The sequence below is a fragment of the Archocentrus centrarchus genome, chromosome 23 (assembly GCF_007364275.1).
Source record: "Archocentrus centrarchus isolate MPI-CPG fArcCen1 chromosome 23, fArcCen1, whole genome shotgun sequence".
In the NCBI taxonomy this organism is placed as follows: Eukaryota; Metazoa; Chordata; class Actinopteri; order Cichliformes; family Cichlidae; genus Archocentrus; species Archocentrus centrarchus.
Genome location: NC_044368.1, coordinates 4,502,888 through 4,522,188, shown reverse-complemented (window position 1 = coordinate 4,522,188; position 19,301 = coordinate 4,502,888). Strand labels below are relative to the sequence as shown.

Below are 19,301 nucleotides of genomic sequence, written 5' to 3'. Positions count from 1 at the left end.
ATGAGGCCATAAAACTTTTCTGCTACTTAATGGGATACCAACAGTAAAAAACACCCCTTGCTTTCTAATATTCAGGCCTCAGTCACACAGGCGTGGAGACTGTCATTTTTGGTTTCTGCTGCAAATTTTACACTTTCACTAAACTCGACAAGCAGTTGGCAACTGTTTGCAGACAATTTGGCATCTTCTATGCAAGCTACAGGTGGCCACGGGCAACCTGCCAGCAACCAAAGCAATTGCAAGGAGGTTTTCAGTGCACCTCTTTGCAGCTGACTTCACCTAGTGACTGCCTGCAACCTCCAGCAGCCACTCACCAGCTGGTCAGTTAATACACACGGTCAGTGGTTGCCAGTGGGGTTTGGACCGAGTGTCTGTCATCCCTGATCTGACAGATGAGAATCACTGCAGAGATAAACTGTCTATTTAACAAACTCTCAGCATACTGATGTTATTTCACAGCGTTTTCTACTTTAAAATGTACACATTTATTTGCTCAAGGTCTGAAAGCTTCTTCTACTCTGAGAATAAAATACCTGGCGTTTGACTTTTCTCTCTCACTCTCTTGCGTCTCATTAATCATGTCAGTGTTTTGGCCTTTAAAAGTGACAGCGCTCTGCAGATGGTGTGCACACACATGCACACAGAGGAAGAACAACGCTTTTTCTTTTCTTTGTCAAATCTGATGCAACTTTTCTTTTGACTTTGAAAGTGGACTCAGACTTGAGCTTGCTGCAGGCGGGCAGCCATTTGAAAGCAAAGTGAAGGTAGTAATCAGCGTGGGGAGGGATCATTATGGAAAATCCACAGGAGCCTTCGTTCTTTGAGGCAAAGCTAATTTTATCCCTCTGTCTGTATTTCTGTCTCCTTCTACCTTTCTTTCTTTTCTTTTTCTCCTCCATCCTTTATCTCTCTACCCCCTCTCCCTTTTGCTTTAGGCACCATAAAAGGTTTTATATGGCAGTGTGTGGTTAGCAGGGTGTGGGTTTAATGTCTCTCTGAGTAGTTTATACACCCAGCCCTTAAATGAGCCTTGAGGCAGTTTTATGTAGAAGCAGCTGTTGGTGGAATACAGATAACTGACCACTGGTTCTTTATAAGCTTTTCCTCTGCTTTCTGTTTTTTAAAAAAATTAATAATTTCAGGTGAGTTTTCTGAGCTGTTTTAAGGATTTTTCATCCATGTTAGAAACTTTAAATTTGCTGAATAAACAGAACTTCAGTGGAGACTTTGGGATTTTTGCATGAGCTCCACTATTTTAGGTATTAAACATCAAAGTGTGTAAAGCCTGTAAACTGTGTCTTAAACAGTATGAGCACCAGCTTTGATGTTTTTCAGTAGCTAATAACCTACCTAGTGACTCAAAAAGGTCCAATCCAGACCTGTTTAAGATACTAAGCTGTCCATCAACTGTTAAGTTAGCATTTCGCTCCTCTTTCCCGTCCTCATCCACCACCTCCCCCACTCATCTGTCACGCTTGCTGGACGAGTCAGCTCCTGCTCAAAATGCCAGAAACTTCTCTCCAGCTGCTCCTGACTCTTTTTTCTTTGTGAAAATTGGCTTCATACGTCTGTCTTTTGCTTTTTAACTTATACTCATGTGCATATTAAATTTTTTTCCCTCGTAAGCTTCTCTAAATGCACATTTTTCTTTAGCAGTATCACGCTAATCTTACTCAAGCTGCAGATTCTTACTCTAATAAATGTGTTCAACCCAAACTTCTGCAGAATTTCCACAGAAAATCACACACACACACATTTGGCATGTTGAAACATTTGGGGACATTATATAAACTATTACAAAATGTTCAGCTGTTGGTTCCTCAACATGAGTCTGTAAAGGCAGAAGATTATAAAAACTTTGCCTGCATAAATTCAAATCTTTTTCCACCTCTGAATTTAGTTTGAATTTTTAGTTTTAGTAATTAGTAATTACTAATTACTAATCTCCACTAATATTAAATGATATATATTTTACATTGTTGGGTCTACAAATGTGATGTTTTATATGGTATTTCCAACATATTTCCCACTCATTTGTTAGACCAGTCAGAATGTAAAAGACTTCTGCAGGTGACATGAAGTCACTTCATACAGCCCCCTGTTTGTTAATGGTTCGATCACACAGGCCTGGTTGCCGAAACCCTGCAGCCTCCGGTTGCTAGGGACAAATGTGCATTTCCTGGTTGATGAGTGGTTGCTGGAGTTTGCTGTTGCTAGGTGCAATTTCTCACAAAGAGGATGCACCAAAAACCTCATTGTGATCGCTTTGTTCACTAGCATGTCTGCAAACATTCGCCAACTGCTCACTGACCTGCAGTGAAACTTGAACGGAAGAGGGGAGCAAGCAAGCTCCCACAACCACTCGCCACACACATTTTGCCATAGAGACCTGTGGTTATCTCTGGTAACTGCAGGTTGGGCCCTTAAACACACAAACTTTCAACTTCAGTCATTCATAGCAGCCCACAGCAGATGTTAGTGACCCAGGCCGTTACTGCATGTGAGTGTGAGGATGCCTCATTTATGGCGGCCACATGTGGCTTCACTTTAGGGTGTGGGCAAACTGCATCGAGCAGCCCATAGCCTAGTTTTGTGCTCTTATTGAAACTGGAACAGAAGTTCATATTTCATTTTAGCACATTATTTAGTGCAAGTGTGAAGCATTTCAGGCAAGACCTGGCTGGTTTGGGGCCACTGTTGGCACGTAAATTAGAAGCTGTTCCTTCCCAGAAAACGGCTGTTATTAGCTCCACCAAGGAGAAAGTATCACAGACTACCAAAGACCTTGATATCCTTCTGGATCCACAGACTCATGCATGCATGACATGGAGGGAAATGTCATCCTTAGCTTTTAGCATCATGTTTTGTAGCATCCTTTTCAAACTATAGTTGCTTTAATCAAATTATGCACAGTTGTCCACACTCTTCTGAAGGAGCATGCCTTTTTTCTAAACAAGAATCTTCTAGTCAGAAGAGACGTTAACAGGCCCATTCATCCATGCAAAGTTCACTGTGTGTGTGTGTGCAAGTGTGCGTCAGCCTGTATGACTTCTCGCTGAAGCATGCGTCTGCTTGGAAAGCATCCACCCCAGGAAAACTTTACTAACGGGAGAATTAAGATCAGCAGCGCGCCCAGACAAGTTTCCCCGAGTGTTTGAATTTTCTGAGGATTAATGTGCTCGGTATGGGGTACACAGCAAGACCAGCGCTGGCCCAGATTTTACCCTAAATCCGGCTGCAACAAATGCTTCAGGGGAAGGAAACCTGCAGGAACAAACAAGAGAAACACAAAGGAGCGCAGCAGAGAAGAGTGATAAACTGAGCTTTAGATGAGATTAGCTTCAAATAAATCCCCAAATCCTCTCACTTTGAGTCAGTGTTGCTTTGTGTGTTTGTTGTGGACACCCGCTGAAGAAAGAAGAAGTTTGTGTTGTTGGGAGAAAACCGGAGACTCAAGAGAGTTGGAAGAACTCAAAGTATGTGTGAGTATGGGTGAAGGAGTTCAGCTGGAGAGGCGTGAGTGTAATGGTCAGTGTCAGCAGTGCAGAGATGGAAAAAGTTAGGAGTGTGCTGACCCAGTTTTTAAGAAGGAAATGCACAAATGATGAAGGACAGCTACGCTTGTGTTTAACAAAAACACTGCCTCCCTGCTGCATCCGACTAGAGACAGACCAAACAGTGATTTAAATACCCCACCAAGATTTTATCCCATTACAATAGACCACTTGTCACATTTCACATAATATTCAACTGTAGGTGGAGTTTGACCTTGTGGATGTTCAAATTTCTAGTTTTCTTGTGGCTTCAATTTTCAAAAATTATAGAAACAATGTTACAGATTAAAAATACATCCATGTACACTGAAAACTGTAAAGCTATATTTTTGTTCTTGTCCATTGGTTCCTACTCAGGATGCAAATCTTTAAAGGAGGAATCCACCATTTGGAGACTGTACTTACTTTCTTTCTATCATTTTTCTGATAATATAAAATTAAACATGAGCGGGCTGGACTGTAAGGTCCTCTTTGTTACCCAGAAAGCAAAAAAGCACCTGAAAGCATCACTTATGCTCCTTTGATTAACTAATTATGTATTATTTGTTTCATCTGTACAAAAACTCAAGTGGAAAAAAAAAAGTTGTGGTTGTAGCGGGCATTATGTTTCCACTTATACTTAAATGACTTAAATTGTAGTAAACAATTGGCAGCTAGATTTGCCAACGTTAAACTGTCATTTTAAAGTGAATCTGCTCTAACAGTTTCTTATTAAATGTAAAATACTGTCTGCTGTTTGGTTGCCATCACACAGTCTTATAGAGTAAAAATATAATGGCAGCCTCCTTGCAGCACACTGCAGCTGATCTGACTCAGTCTAATCACTGAGTCTTGGCTATAAAGTCCTTTTGCTAACTAAACCTAAACACTGCTTTCACGCATATCCACAACAATCAATTGTTCCATTACTTCAACTTTTAAACATTTAATATTTCATGAATCCAAAGTAATAACTATGCTGTATCTTGCTTTCAAAATGTACTGTATAGTTTGTTCTTCAAAGGCATTCACACCTACAGTATTCAACTGTTTTCACAAAACATGGTACCTAACTCTAAAAAATGTCCTGCATTGTGCACTGTGTTTATATATTTATATATGTGGTTGTTCGGGACTATTTTCAGCTGTGGATTAATACCCGCTTGGTGCCCAAGTGAGTATTTGGTTTAGCAAGGCTGTAGTTCTGGGTGAGAGCAGAACTTCATGGCAGAGAAGAATAAGAGAGGTTCTGGATACAACAGAATCACTGTTGTTGTTGTTTTGTTTTTTTTTATGGCATTTGTTAATGCATTAAAACTTAGCCTCATAGGTTCCATTGTAAAAACAGGCTAAATAAATACAGGCTGATATCATTGCCTGTTCCCTGATGAAGTCATTGTGTAACATCTGGAGGGTCGGTGGGGGTCGAGTGGGGGTTGTACACATGATGGGTCAGGATGACAGGGAAAGACTGGAAAGTTTGTGTCAGTGTGTGTGTTTGTGGGGGTTGGAGCTTGAACTTTGGGAAGCTTTAAGAGACGGGGCGGGGGGGCCGGGGGGGGGGGGGGCTGGGGGTTGGATTTAACTCACGGAGGGACCCAGAGGTGGTTTTTCCACTGGTCTTCTTGTGGGTCTGTTTGTGCTGCCTCAATGTTGCACACGTGCATTTTCAATATCATCACTGCAGGCTTCAGATACCGACTGACTCACAGCTCTGAACTTTGACTCGGGATGTTTTCTGCTCCGTGACCTCAGAGATTCCCCGTTTCAAACACGTTTCCTGTCGTGGCTCCGAATAAACGCTGACATTAGGGCCTTTTTCTGTCATTCAGCCTGAAACATTAATGAGGTCTGAGGCCTCGGTGTTAAGCAGGAAATGGGTGTTAAGGGCTGGAAACCTTTTTCTTTTCTTTTTAAACCGATCTGCTGCAAACTGTTGCCACATACAGATATTTTGTGTCTTTGTGTTTTTATGTGTGTGGGTGGAGGGTAAACAGCCCTGCTGGACATCACGCCTACTGTTATTCCCTCTCACATCCTGCTGTTTACATCCGTTAATCGTCTCTCCACCCCGCCACTTATGTGTTAAAAGAACAAAGTCTAAAATGTGATAATATCCGTGCAGATGCTGAGGCAGAGTGTTTTGTATTCTGGAGCAAATTCACACAGGATAGGGCCCAGATTCCTCCTTCAGATTCAACCACAGAATCTGATTATTCTTTGTGACCTCTGAGCAGCTGCACAGAATAAAATCTGCTTCAGGATTGCACAAAAGCTGCATTTAATAAATATTTTACCATATATTACTCAGCTATAATTTTTAATCGATCATTTGGTTTTGTAGTGTGTAAAATGTCAGAAAATATTAGAAAATTTGTTATTTAAGAAGCTGTTTTGTTATTTTTCCTGTCAAGTTTAAGCAGTTGGTTGGCAATAAGGACTGCATGCGCTTTTACCACCTAGGTGAGTACACCTCACTGGCACTGGGTTGGACCCCAGTCCAGATAGCCTTCAGATTCTTTGTAATTCTTCAACCTTCACAGGTTCAACAAGGTGCTGGAAACAGCTGCTGCAGATTTGCCAGCTGTGCATCGATAAGTTTCACCGCATTCCAAAGCTGAGCTGTTTTATGTGATTGGCTGATCATCTATTTGTATTAACGAGCATCTGATTGGTTGGAACGGTCGGCTGGTTGTTGGTTTGTGTATATTTGTGACACATTTCCTCTCTTTCATATCGATTTGATAAAAGGATGAACTTCGCCGTCGGCCCATTTCTCAGTATTTGTTCCACATTCTTTAAGTCTAATATTAAAAGCTTTTGTTTACATGCCTAACATTTTTCCAGTGTTTGCACAGACTTCTTAAAATGGCAGTTACTAATGCTGTATCTGCATTATGTTTGCGGCAGGCCCGGTTACACTTAATGGCGCTCAGAGGTTCATCTCGTACCTACCCCGAGGCTGGAGCTAAAGAAGACCTACAAACAGAGTTATAAGAACTGCTTTAACTGGCAGTTCCTGCAATGCAGACACACAAAGTGCTTCTTTCAGCAGTTATAAGAACTATAAAAAAAAGTTCTGCTGCTCAGTGCTCGGGGCAAGTAGTCTGATTTTAAAAGCTTTTTAATTGATAACAGCCTCCTGTGGGTGGAAATGAACTGATTAGAGCAGTAAGAAGGATGGAAACTGTAAGGTTATATGCCAAAAAAACAAAATAATAAGCAGAAAGGCTTGATATTTGAGGCAGAGTTGAGGAAATAATTAATATCATAAAGTGTTTAAAATAAAGTATTTAAAATGCCAAGCAACTTCCAGTTGCTCAGTTGCTGCTTTGCTTTGTTTTAAGTAAATTGAATATTTTGGAAGTTTTGTCATTCTATAAGTTTTTTTTTTAATAGAAAAGCTGAATTTGAATTAAACTAATCATTAGTTGCGGTCCTGCTCATTCAGGATTCCTTCATCTCTGGTGGTTTTCTGTCTTCCTCTGTTATTATCATCCATTTTCTCAGGTGCACTCGCCGCACCTTTGATTACGGGGGGGGGGGGGGTTTGGTGAATCAAGCTGCGATCGATGTCGAGAATCTGGGTCAGGGAGTGTCTGTGTGGCCTTATCGTTGTGAGAACCAGCTCGCGTTTCGTTTGGAATGAGAACGTTTTTGTTAAACAAGGTCGTTTCTGGCTGAGCTTCGTCTCTTCAAATTCCCTCATGGCTGCGAACAGACGGTTGTGTGTTTGTGTGTCTGCAGATGAAGACTGGAGCTGAAACCTGAACAGGTGGATCTCCATGAATTGTATTGCTTGTTTTATGTCAAGCAGTTTGTTAAAAATGATGGAGGGTGCGTCCTGTAAGTTCTCCGGCTATCTGGACATGTAGGCTCGGTGCTGAGCTCACCTCCTTCTTCCACCTCCACCCTCAGATAAAATCCAGATAGCAGGAGCTCTCCCAGGTCTGTGATTTGTCTTGTTTTACTAACACATGCAGTATCAATGCCACAGCTTAGACAGTGTATCAGGATCAAGCCCAGTGCTGCTAAGACAGGTCTAAAGTGGTTCCAGACTTCTTTATGGTCCTGTTAACCATCACCTTTATCTATTACACGGTCTGTCTCAGCTGAAGACTGGCACACGTCTAACGGTTTAGGCTGGAAAGGCAGTTGTATCAGTTGTTTTTGGTTTGATAACATGCAGGGTTTTGTCTCAGACATGCCGCAGTGTTTGCTGAATCACTAAACTGTAATTGCAGAGAACTGATGCCTCTCACATTTCAAGACTTGTTTTGTTCTCCTCAGGTGTGTCGGCTGTGATTTGTGGCTCTTTGACAGATTTCCTCCTTGGTTCCTTTCAGCTGTCTTTGGGAGACTTTGTAAACATCTTTTCGATCATTAATAATGTATTTCCCTGAAGATTAAATGGTGTTAACCAGACAATTGTGGGCCCATTGGCTCTGAAAGATTCACTATAAACTAGTAACACTCATTGGCATAGCTACAACTGTGTAAAATGCCATCATTTGTGCCTGTCACCTCTCAAAAAAAGAGAATAAAAAGAACCTTGAATAAGCTGTTGTCTTATTTTCAATTGCTACACATCCAGGCGATCTTATAGACCTATACTTGGACTACTACAGTATCCAGCTGTAAAAGCTGAAAACTCCATTAATTTATTAATTGTCCAACAGTCGGGTCTAAAGTGAAAAAACTATAAAAAGCATTGGATGGATTTGTGACAGTTTTTTGTGGTCCCAGAGAATTCAAATTCAATTCAGTTTTATTTATATAGCATCAATTCACCACAAACAGTTGCCTCAAGGCCCTTTATACTGTAAAAACCCAATAATAATAGAAAGAAACCCCAACAATCACATGACCCCCCTATGAGCAAACACTTGATGACAGTGGGAGGGAAAGCTCTGGCAGAAGCAGATTCTCTGAATCTTTTGATGATACTGTAGATGATGAGATATTCAAAGTCTTCACACTTTTATGCCGAGGAACATAAATCTACAAATTGTTCCACAATTTGTAGATTTTTGCAGATTGGTGAACCTCTGCCTCTCTAAGTTGCTCTTTTTATACCCAGTCATGTGACCTGCTGCCAATTAACCTAATTAGTTACAAAATGTTCCTCCAACTGTTTCTTTTTGGTACCACTGCAAATCATTGCATTCTGTTTTTATTCATATTTTACACAGCATTTTTTGGAATTGGAGTTGTAAAGTTTATAAGCTCAATTTTATGGACGTAGATGAACGAGGCCAGTAATGGCTTCCAGTCTTTACCCACTGGACACCATAACTGAAACCAAACACAATAAAACACATAGTTTACACCTAGCAGAGGCTTAAATAATTTATATCTGATTGCATGTTTGTCTTTGGTAAACAGCTCATACTGTACATGAAACACAGATTAAGAGTGTAAACTTTAAAACATATTAAGGCTTTTAAACCTGTACCAAGCTTTTCTTCAATGAAAAAAATGTCTTAAAAACCAACTGGCAGGGAACAATTTGATGTTTTTAGATAACAAGCAGCAGGCGTGCTTGTTATCAGAGTCCCGTCTGACTCATTTTACTGCACCTGAGGTCACTGATGAGTATTAAAGGTTGTATTTAGTGGCTGCAAAGGAGAAATCACTGCTCTTCGGCAGATAAACTCTGTGCACATGCACACACTTCAGCTAAGCGTTTAAACAGCTTGGACACATTGTTATCATTCCAGGGGCAAGACTTTCAATCACAGTAGCTGAGGTTCAAATATGCAAATATACAAAGTGTTTTGGGAATTTCACCAGAGAGCCCAAATGATGTGAACTGAACTAGGAGCTAGAGAAACAGGTTTTTAAGAGAATTTGAGACCAACTGGAAAACTGAAGTTAGCGTAGAAAACCTTGCTTCTCTTTCTCTTTATGACTGCGCAACAGGACATGATAACAAAATGATGTGTTAATCAGAAGATTCCTGCAGATGAAAGTTCAGGTCTTAATTCAACCTTTCGTACCGATTATCGTTTGATAATTGGACACGTGTTGGTAATTAGTGACAGTAAAGTGAGAGGGACGATGAACAACCTGGATCCACATCAAACTATCGAGTCATTCAGTTTGTCCTGTTTTATTAGTGTGTCATCAGCAAAAGTACACACAGCTGAGTCCAGGGCAAGGTACATACACACACACAAACACACACACACACACTGGAGGAAGATGACAGTGGGCCCTGTACGAGTTTTCTGTGTTTTGTAGTTTTAAACATCTGGTTTAGCCTTTAAGGAGACGAGAGCACGTTCCTCCTCTTATCCTGAGGTTTTAGATCTGGTCATTAAGGGTTAAAACAGACGTACATCAGCTTTACAGAAGAATTACAGACCTGGAAGGACATTCCTTTCCTCCTTCTGCTACTACTGTCAGGTCTTACCACTCATTGTTCTGCCTGGCAGCTTGGCTATTGACTGGATATTCCTTGTTATCCAGAGGGATTTATTTTATTTTATTTTTAGCATGTAGAAGTGCCAGATTTCTGAATAATTAAGTTTATTAACTTTTTTTAAAAAAATGATCAGCTTCATTTGTTAGGCCTCCATTACACAGGCCTAGAGACTGTTTAGCAACCCCCTGGCAACCTCTGGTCACTGGGGAAAAATATGTATCCCCAACAAGTTGTTGAATGGTTGCTGGCAGTCGCTGGGTGAACCCACTGACAAAGAGGGAGCTGGATCAAAAACTTCCTTGTGATTGGTTTAGTCACTAACAGGCTAGTTGCATGACATTCGCATGCAAGACACTGACTTGTCTGCAAACACTTGCAGACAAGTCAGCAGTTGAAAAAGTGCAACTAGAGGATGTTTGCCTTGAAAGTAAAAGTTGCTCCTTTTAAAAAATGGTTGCAGCAGCAAGGCACAACTTTTACTTTTAGGGAAACAGTCTTCCATAGTTTCACTACCACTTGGCAAGTAGTTAGTGACTGTTTGCAGACAAGTCTGCCTCTTCCATGCAAACTACAGGTGACCACGCCAATCTTCTAGCAGGCAAAGCAATCGCAAGGAGGTTTTTGATGCATCACCCTCTTTGCAGCCAGTTTCATCTAGCAACCACCAGCAGCTTCCAGCAACCACTTGCCAACTGGTTAGGGAATACACACTGACTGGTTTGTGGCCTAGAGAATATCCATGCTAATGTAAACAGCTGTAGAGATATCAGTGTTCTGGTCTGTTAGTAGGTCCGTTGTCTTGCATGTCTGTACGTGTCGCTGCAGCACTGTGTCAATGCTGGAGAAAGTTTTTGCCCTTTCTGGTGTAAAGTGGAGAAACCTTTTCTCAGCTCAAACTCCCAAGTATTCATCCAGTTTATGTGGCCTAGTTGGGAGCTTTCCCTTCACCCTATCGCTCAGATTTGATCCTGATATATTAAAAATATTGCTAGGCTACCGGATGTGTTGTCTCTCTGTGGGTGACGCAGGATTTCTGTGGATGGCACTGATGTCTCATCGCAGCTCGAGAGATTATCAGTCTTCATTTCCGCCTCCATCGACAGATTTCATTGCGAGTTCAATTAAAAGATTGCAATCTGTACCGTCGGCTGAGTTCTCTGCTTGTTTCTGTGTTACATTAGAAACATTATTCTGAAAAATATGAGCGCAGCTTCTTTAATATCACTGCTGCTCCTTCAGAAGAGTGAGTAACGTGCTGATTCTTGCCCCAGTTCTAGTATAATCTCCCAATTTTCCCATTTTGACTTCAGCTCTTGTGGTTGTTTCCCAGCTGGAGCGCATTGAGTTACAGCCAGCCCTAAATTACACCTCTCTGTTGGGATGCGGAGACAAAGAGGTTTCTGTTGTGCGTGATGAGCTACACCCCGGCCAGTGACCTATGCTGCAGCGCAGACTCACACACACAACCATGACCACAAACTCCCACAGCAGAAATGACAGGGAGCTCATAAAGCCTCACTGTGTGCTTTTGGTGTGGTTCTGTTTTCAAGCAGGCGGAGTTGGACCTCTCCCATTTCCTGTTCTTAAGCAAGACAGGGATATATTCCTTTATGAGCCCCCGTGTTTGGGAGGATAACTTGTTTATTTATTTATTTTGCTAATTTAACATGATTAAAGCTAATTTTTTTTCTCTCCGCTGTGTTGTGAAGCTTGAGATCGGAGTGCTATCAGATGTCCCATAAAGCAGATCTTCTCTTGTAAACATGGCTTTGCACTGCATGTAATTACTCCTCCTTTTTCTTTTTGGCCTCATGAGAGTTTTGATGCTTTCTCACTGTTGTTTCCACTGCTTTTCCTTTCCTTGCATATTTTTTTTCCCTGTTTGTTCCTCATAATTAAGTTGTGATGTTGTTTGTTTGGTGTGTACCAACAACGCGCCGGTCACAGCAGAGTTTTGAGCTAAACTCTTATATTTTTATAGCATTAATGCAGTTGTGGGAAATAATGTGCTAAAATAACTTCACCACAGTCCCATGACTTAAGCTAGTATGTTAGGTGTTATAATGTGCATATAAGTGCAGGGAGGTCCCAAAATAAAGGCATACACAAAAATAAAGGTGTTTGTGGGTTTGTGTGTAAAGTATAATCAGATGCCTCTTGGTAGCAGTGCTGATGCTGTTGCCAGGAGATGCTGGAATTAGGGTAAAGCTGTAAATGTTTGCCCACAGTGTGATGGGTTGTGGCACATTCATTTTCACACACATGCACTCACACACAGGCACACATGCACTGTAACATACATTAATATCATAGGTTGTTTCCACCGATATGAGCTGATGGCTATTAAAAATGGGCCCACTGGTGGATAAATGTGTAAATATTTGTCTTCGCTCTCGAATAGATTCACGGTATGCTGTTGATGTTTGCATTACACACACACACACACACACACACACACACACACACACACACACACACACACACACACACACACACACACACACACACACGCACACACACAGGGAAATGACCTCTCCCAGTCATTTGGCCACTGTATACTGCCCTATAAGGACAGACCTTAAGCTTCTGTGTGTGTGCATGTGGGAGAAAATGCTAGAAGTCCAGTCCTCTCTTTCTCAGACTGTAATCAAAGCCGCATGCTTGGCCACCTTCCTCCTCTTTCCTTTTTTCCTACATCTTGATTTCACTCTCTTTATCCTTCGGCCCATTCGTGCATACATCTTTTGTTGTCTGCATTTTATGGCAGATTGTCGGAGCTATAGGTGCCGTTATAGATTGTTTTCCTCTTCTTGCCCTTCACGTCAGCTTCACGTGTCTCTAATTTAAATTGTTTTCTCCTCTCACATTGGTCGAGTCCCATGTGGTTGAACTGCAACTGGAGACCTGCTTCTTATTTTGTCTGCCAGCAGAACTGGAGTTGCATCAGAAATGTTTTTGAAGCAGCGAGTTCAAGTGGGGACAGGACTGGAAAAGTTTAGTTTTGTCAGACAATATGAAATGTGTGTGATCCCTGAGGGTAACTGTATATCATTTCTGTTTTAAAAAAAATAATAAGATGATATATGAGCGGTGAAACATGATGCAACTCAAGTAGAAACTGTAACTGGCATAATTTGACAGTAATACTGCAAGGCCACAAGGAGATACATGAACAATGTGCGGAGGTTCACTGGGAAAAAACTGCAGAAGATTTAGGCTCTCGCACCAGAAAACATAGGAATGATTTAAGGGTCAATATAAATCACACAGTAGTAAACACATCCACCTTACAGCAACTGGGATCCCCGGTTTGAGACCAGGAGGAGACACAGAATGAGCCTCAGGGCGTCAGAAGCCAGTGTATTCCCAGTGCTGATTCCAACCCCGGATAAATGGGAGGGTTGCACCAGGAACTGGATACGTGCTGCTGCAGAGCTGAGGGGAAGGGGGAGCCTTTACAGCCGAGCTCACTGCAGAGCAAAACAAAGCAGACACAGGGGTAGACTTTAGTCAAACATACTTACAGTTATTTTATTACCTTATTTTACAGTAAATAAAAGTAATTGTCTTATCTCATTTGTCTATACAGGTATAATAGAAAATTTCTCTAAGCTGAGTTTGGCTGAAGCAACAGCTGATTTATGCCTCCGCTCCGGCGACTGCTGTGGCAGGAGGAATGAGGTCTTCCCAGTTCTCGAACAGATGTGGATTTGACACAAACGAAATTAACCGAAATGTCAGTGTGCTGCAAAAACACCTTAACTGTGGTCACGCAGCGCCACAACTTCAGAACAGGAGATTGTGACTGTGTTTTACATTCGGTTGGACCGTAAAGTGTTTTTACAGTTTGTGGCTTCTTGGCATCAACAAGCATATTTGTGGCCACGTACACTTGCTACCTTTTGTTAAATTGCTTCAATTATCCCTTTGTGCATGCAGTGTTTCTGGAAAGACCAGATTATAAAGTGGTTGGTTGGAAGCATGTAGCTGTGAGGCAAGTTTTTCTAGAAACATAAAACTTTCAAGCAGTGAGAAGTGAGAATTTGATTGTTTTATCTTCTATACGTTGCTGTGTTTGGGTTTATCTGACAAGATAAGACATTTATGTAGTGTTTTCCTTTATTTCAGAAACCAAACCTTCAACTTAGAGGCCTAGTCTTTATGTTTTCTTAAAAAAAAATACTGAGAGGAGTAGAGAAGGCTGGGTGTATGTGAGAGATTCATGTCTCTAGCCTGGCTTTGCTTTGGCTTCCCTATGTTTATGTCAGCCATAACACCTGATCATAGGGGTAGATCTACACATGCTCACCTGGGATAAGGAATGTGATGAAGGGGGATGAAAGGCTGGGAGGAAGAGGGCTCGTCTGCAAACTTCTGTATGTGCTTTGTAAATGTGTCACCACTCTGAGAATCACACACACACACACACACACACAACCACACACACACACACACACACACACACACAGAAAGAGAAGCAATGATTAGTGGGGGAGAAGTTTAAGTATTTGATAGGCTGCTTTAGTCTTCCCGAAAGGAGAGCTGAGGGATAGGTGCCAATAAAGAGTTTAATAGTCTGTAATTACAGACCAGCTGTCATAGACTCCCAACGATGTGGCTTCATGTGATTATCTGTCTGATTCCTCCTGCATGTCTGTGATAGGAGCTTTAATTAAACATCCTCTTGGATTATATTCATAGTATTTTATTTCTCCTTCCTGCAGCACTTCTCCGAGCTCCTGGACGACCTCTCTCAGGATGCTTTGCTGGGCCAGTTGCTCAGCGACCCCTTCCTGTCCGGGGGGAGAGGCTCAGTGGAATCCATGGATGGGGACGACGGCACCGACCTGTCCCCGTCTTCCCCTCTCCCGCCCCACATCACAGCTGAACACAGCTACTCGCTGTGCGGCGACAGCCGACCCCAGTCTCCCCTGTCGCACCTGACCGGCGAGCACGGCAGCGAAGCAGGTGAGACGGGAACAGGATGGAGATGACTTTAAAGGAAAAAATAAAAATAAAATTCATTTTTTTCGATAGTGATTAATCACTATTGACTGTGGCTGTAAACAACAAATCCAAGAAAATGCTTTTAAAACCCCAGTGAAACCAGCAGGCCTGTGATGGCATAGCTACGGATGAAGGAGATACGCTAGTTTGTTGCATTTAATTGGTGGAAATCTGATCCCGTCCATGAAAGTCAGTTAGAATGGACACAGCTGCAGAGAGAAGAGTTTAACCAGTGTGATACACAGATTTTTGCAATAAAATGCTGCTGCTCATAGAAGAAGAAGAAGAAGACGAAGAAATTAACTAAATTTCGTTGTATGCAAGTATAATGACAATAAAGGTTCTTCTTCTTCTTCTTCTTCATAAGAGGAGCCTGAGGGTTGCTACACTTTGGCTTTTGTGTGTTATCCTCTTTTTCTTATTTATATATTATTTGCACTTATTTGTATAAGTGCTGGTAACGGCATCAGCCACCCGTGGTGTAAACTCTGCATAGATTCAATGCAGACATCTAAAGTGAGCTTTACACCACGTGCTCTGAGCGTGCTCGGATGATGACGGCCGCGAGGCTGAAATATCAGCGTGTTTGTTGACCTGGCCAGAATAGAGATTCCTCCACATTAATGAAACACACAGTCAGTAAGAGCAGCTTCAAAGTTATATCATCATACTCATACATACATAAGTATTTCTACAACATTTTTTATAGCATACGTGTACGTCATGTAAATGTAGTTAAAATGTCACAAAGTTCCCGGTTTTTGTTCTGGTGGTTTGGGGTTATTTGAGGCTCTTCCTGATTAATAAAGAAGTTATTTAATGAGAAAATATATGCACTGGCCAGTCCACTTCATGAAGATTTTTATAGCTTTTATTGTGGAAGGACAGATGTGTCTTCAGAACATTTATCAATTGATAATTCTAAAAAAAATTACTTTTCACAACCTGGAAACCCAAACGTTGAGATTTCTAATGAATTATTGATGCATCAACATAATATTAATGGAGCTGCTCTGCTGCTGTTTATACAAGTGCTTGAATGTTGGACTCTCTTATAGTGGTGTTGTTGTGTACATTGGTAGATAAGCCTGAATCTAGTCTAATTACTGAAGAGCAGGCGCTCTCCTGAGGCCTAACAGGAGTACTGCATTTATATCACAAGAGCACTAACAGGAAACACTTTGCCGCCTCTGCAGCCGAGTCCGATGGCGATTCAGCCGAGTGGGCCATGGAGCAGGAGGAAACCATCGAGGGCCTCCTGTGTGACACCCCGTCTCTCCTCCCCACCCTCTCCCTCGCTCTGGCCACGAGCAAGGGGCCCCAAGCACCTGAGGGCCCGGCTCTGGCCCCTCCTGCCACCTCGGCTCAGACCTCAGTGAACCAGGGCAAAGGCATCAAGGTGAGAGAAGATGATTAAATCTGATATTTGTGGGGGTTTTTTTTGTTTTTTTTTTTAAGTGTTTGTAACATTTGTAACGCTTCCTGTTTCTCCTTCCTGTGTTTGAAGATAAAGGAGGAAAATATCATCCCTAAAATCAAACTGGAGCCTCATGAAGTGGACCAGTTCCTCAATCTTTCACCAAAAGGTCATAAATACACACACACACACACACACACACACACACACACACACACACACACACACACACACACACACACACACTCTCACACACACACACACACACACACACTCACTCTCTCTCTCTCTCTTTTTCCATCTGTTGCACTTCAGTTATCAGGTGCTGTGGGGACCCCTGCTGGCCATTTGTTTAAATATCTCACACTTGAGTTTTGAGCTGGTATCATAAAGATCTGGAATAGGAGAGGACCCTTTCTCTCTTTCTGAGACTGAGTAGCTAATGATCTAACCGTTGTGTTTTAGGTCTGGAGTCTCTGCAGATGCCTCCCACTCCCCCCAGTTCCCACGGCAGTGACTCAGAGGGCAGCCAAAGCCCCGTCCACGCCCCACCCGGCCTCTCCTGCCCCACATCCCCCACTAGCCCCCCTCCATCCCAGTCCAGCCTGAAAGTGTCACCTCGAGCTTCTTCTTCCTCCCTGTCCAACTCCCCTCTGCTCACTGCTCCTCACGTAAGCTAATAAAAAGTCTGTCCAACTGCACATACCACCCAGATACAGCACAGTATATGTTCTCAGCAGAGCTGCCTTGACTCCATGCACTCTTGAGTTATAGATCTAATTAAAGTAGCTGGTTTTATTTGCATACTTTTTCTGCTGTTTTAACTGTGTGGTCCACAAATGTAAATGTAAAAAATGCTGGATTTTTCCACCTGTTCTTATTTCACCTTCAACTAAATGTATAAGTATGGACTCTATTTTTTTTCTTCCTGTAGAAACTGCAGGGTTCAGGGCCGCTGATCCTGACCGAGGAGGAGCGTCGTACGCTCGTGGCCGAAGGTTACCCCGTTCCCACCAAACTGCCACTCACCAAAGCCGAGGAGAAGGCGCTGAAGAAAATCCGCAGAAAGATCAAGAACAAGGTCCCAAATCACAATCAAACTGATGCAACATCCATGACATTTACTAAATTAATCATTACAGTTACTTGAATCCGATGTAGAAATTTGTTGTTTCAGTGGAGCGTTTTGGGCGATCGGATCAAGTATCCATTATCTCAAGAGTCTGAAAAACTAGGAATAAAAAAAAGAGGTCTTTTTAAAAACCAAGACAAAAGGAAACCATGTGGAAAATCAAGGTAATTTTTCTAATTCTGTTTCCTTCTCTCTCAGATTTCAGCTCAAGAGAGTCGAAGGAAGAAGAAGGAGTACATGGATGCTCTGGAGAAGAAGTAAGTCTCATTAAGATGTTTGTGTCCACTATGAACCTACTTGAAGAAATGAATCCATTAGGTCACCTAAAGTTTCTTGAACCAAACGTCACCAGGCTGAAACTCGACATGACTGTGCAGAATAAAAGCAGCTGATAAAGAGACCGTAAACAGCTCAGTGTAGCTATTAACCTGCAACTTCTGCAGGAAACAAATCGTACTATGTAGTTACACCACTCAGAATCACACAGCACAAGCAGAACAGGGAGAAAATGGTGCTGATGAGTAAATACAGTTCAGCCACTAATGCTGCAGTACTGTTGTCTGACCACAGGGTGGAGACCTGCTCCAACGAAAACAGCGAGCTGCGGAGGAAAGTGGAGACTCTGGAGTGTACAAACACGTAAGAGCAGCACACATACTCTCAACTTATGAAACTACAAGTTCAATGCAAAAAAATCAGTTTTTTTCCTGCTAGATGCTTTTAATTTGCTAATGTTCGATATTTCTTAACATGCCACTGTTGGTCAAACCTTCTAAAAGTCAGGTATTACAGCACTTTATAATAAATCAAATGCAACAAGTAAAGATGGAGTTTAAAAGGAAAGACACAGTATAAAACTTCCAGTCTATAAAAGCACCACTCTCTTACTCCTGAGCCTCGATGGCAGCAAAATTGGGCAGCAGACTGGACTAGATTTTTTTTTTTTTAACCTGTTGAAGATGAAAATTTGGCACAAAAAACAAACGGATTCCTGACGTGGTGCAGTTTTCAGGACGTTAAATGTCATTTATAGATTCAGCCCGTGTCAGTGGCGACACAAGATGAGTGAGCGACAGAGACGATGACAAGTGTGTCATAAAGACTCCGAGATGGTGACAATCAAAACACCAGGAAATTCATGAGGGGGGGTTCACACCTAAAAATGTCCCTCCCCGGGCGCGTGCCAGATTTAACACATCCTGCGGGATTTTGCTTTCATCCCCTCCTCTTTTTTTTTTTTTTGTTTCCTTCCTCTCTGTCTTTGCAAACCTTTAAAGGCATCTGTTTTCACTTCACGCGGTGCAGCTGAGAGAAGCGGGAGCGATGAGTCGGGAAACACTGACTCAGTTTTATTATTTGCAAATAGAGCTGAATCAAAAGCTCCCTGTGGATGCGTACAGCTGCAATTTTGCATCCATGCATAATCATGAGGTTATTTCAATGTAAAAGGCTCGCGCTGCATCAGATAGACAGCGCTGCTTGCTCTCGTTATGCATGGATGAACTGTGCGTGCGCCCACCGAGAGCACTGTGTTAAGTATAGCTGACTGGAACACAGCTGTTCTGGGGCTTGTTTTTGCACTCCGCGGTTAAAGTGGGCTTTGCTGTCAGTGTCAAAGTTAATGAACCAGTTGCGCGTGTGTGAGCGCGTTTTATGCTGGGACACCTGGACAGCCAGCTTGTGTTGTTGTTAAGTTAAGTTCTTTATTTAATGAAGCAAACAGCAAAACAAAACTTCAGATTCAGATGTATTTATTTTATTATCCTTCACATGCAGGATTTATGG

At 42.0% G+C, this 19,301-nt stretch overlaps 1 protein-coding gene across 2 annotated transcripts in view; it reads left to right on the top strand.

The window, feature by feature from the left end:
- The window catches only part of creb3l2 (cAMP responsive element binding protein 3-like 2), a 34,187-nt gene that overhangs the window by 7,682 nt on the left and 7,204 nt on the right, over nt 1-19,301 (top strand). For both annotated transcript variants that reach the window (XM_030720648.1, XM_030720647.1), the window contains exons 2-8: nt 14,685-14,928; nt 16,164-16,366; nt 16,475-16,553; nt 16,850-17,055; nt 17,319-17,465; nt 17,715-17,773; nt 18,087-18,155. In XM_030720648.1, the coding sequence (XP_030576508.1) occupies nt 14,685-14,928; nt 16,164-16,366; nt 16,475-16,553; nt 16,850-17,055; nt 17,319-17,465; nt 17,715-17,773; nt 18,087-18,155 (1,007 nt within the window). The remainder of the gene's footprint in view (nt 1-14,684; nt 14,929-16,163; nt 16,367-16,474; nt 16,554-16,849; nt 17,056-17,318; nt 17,466-17,714; nt 17,774-18,086; nt 18,156-19,301) is intronic.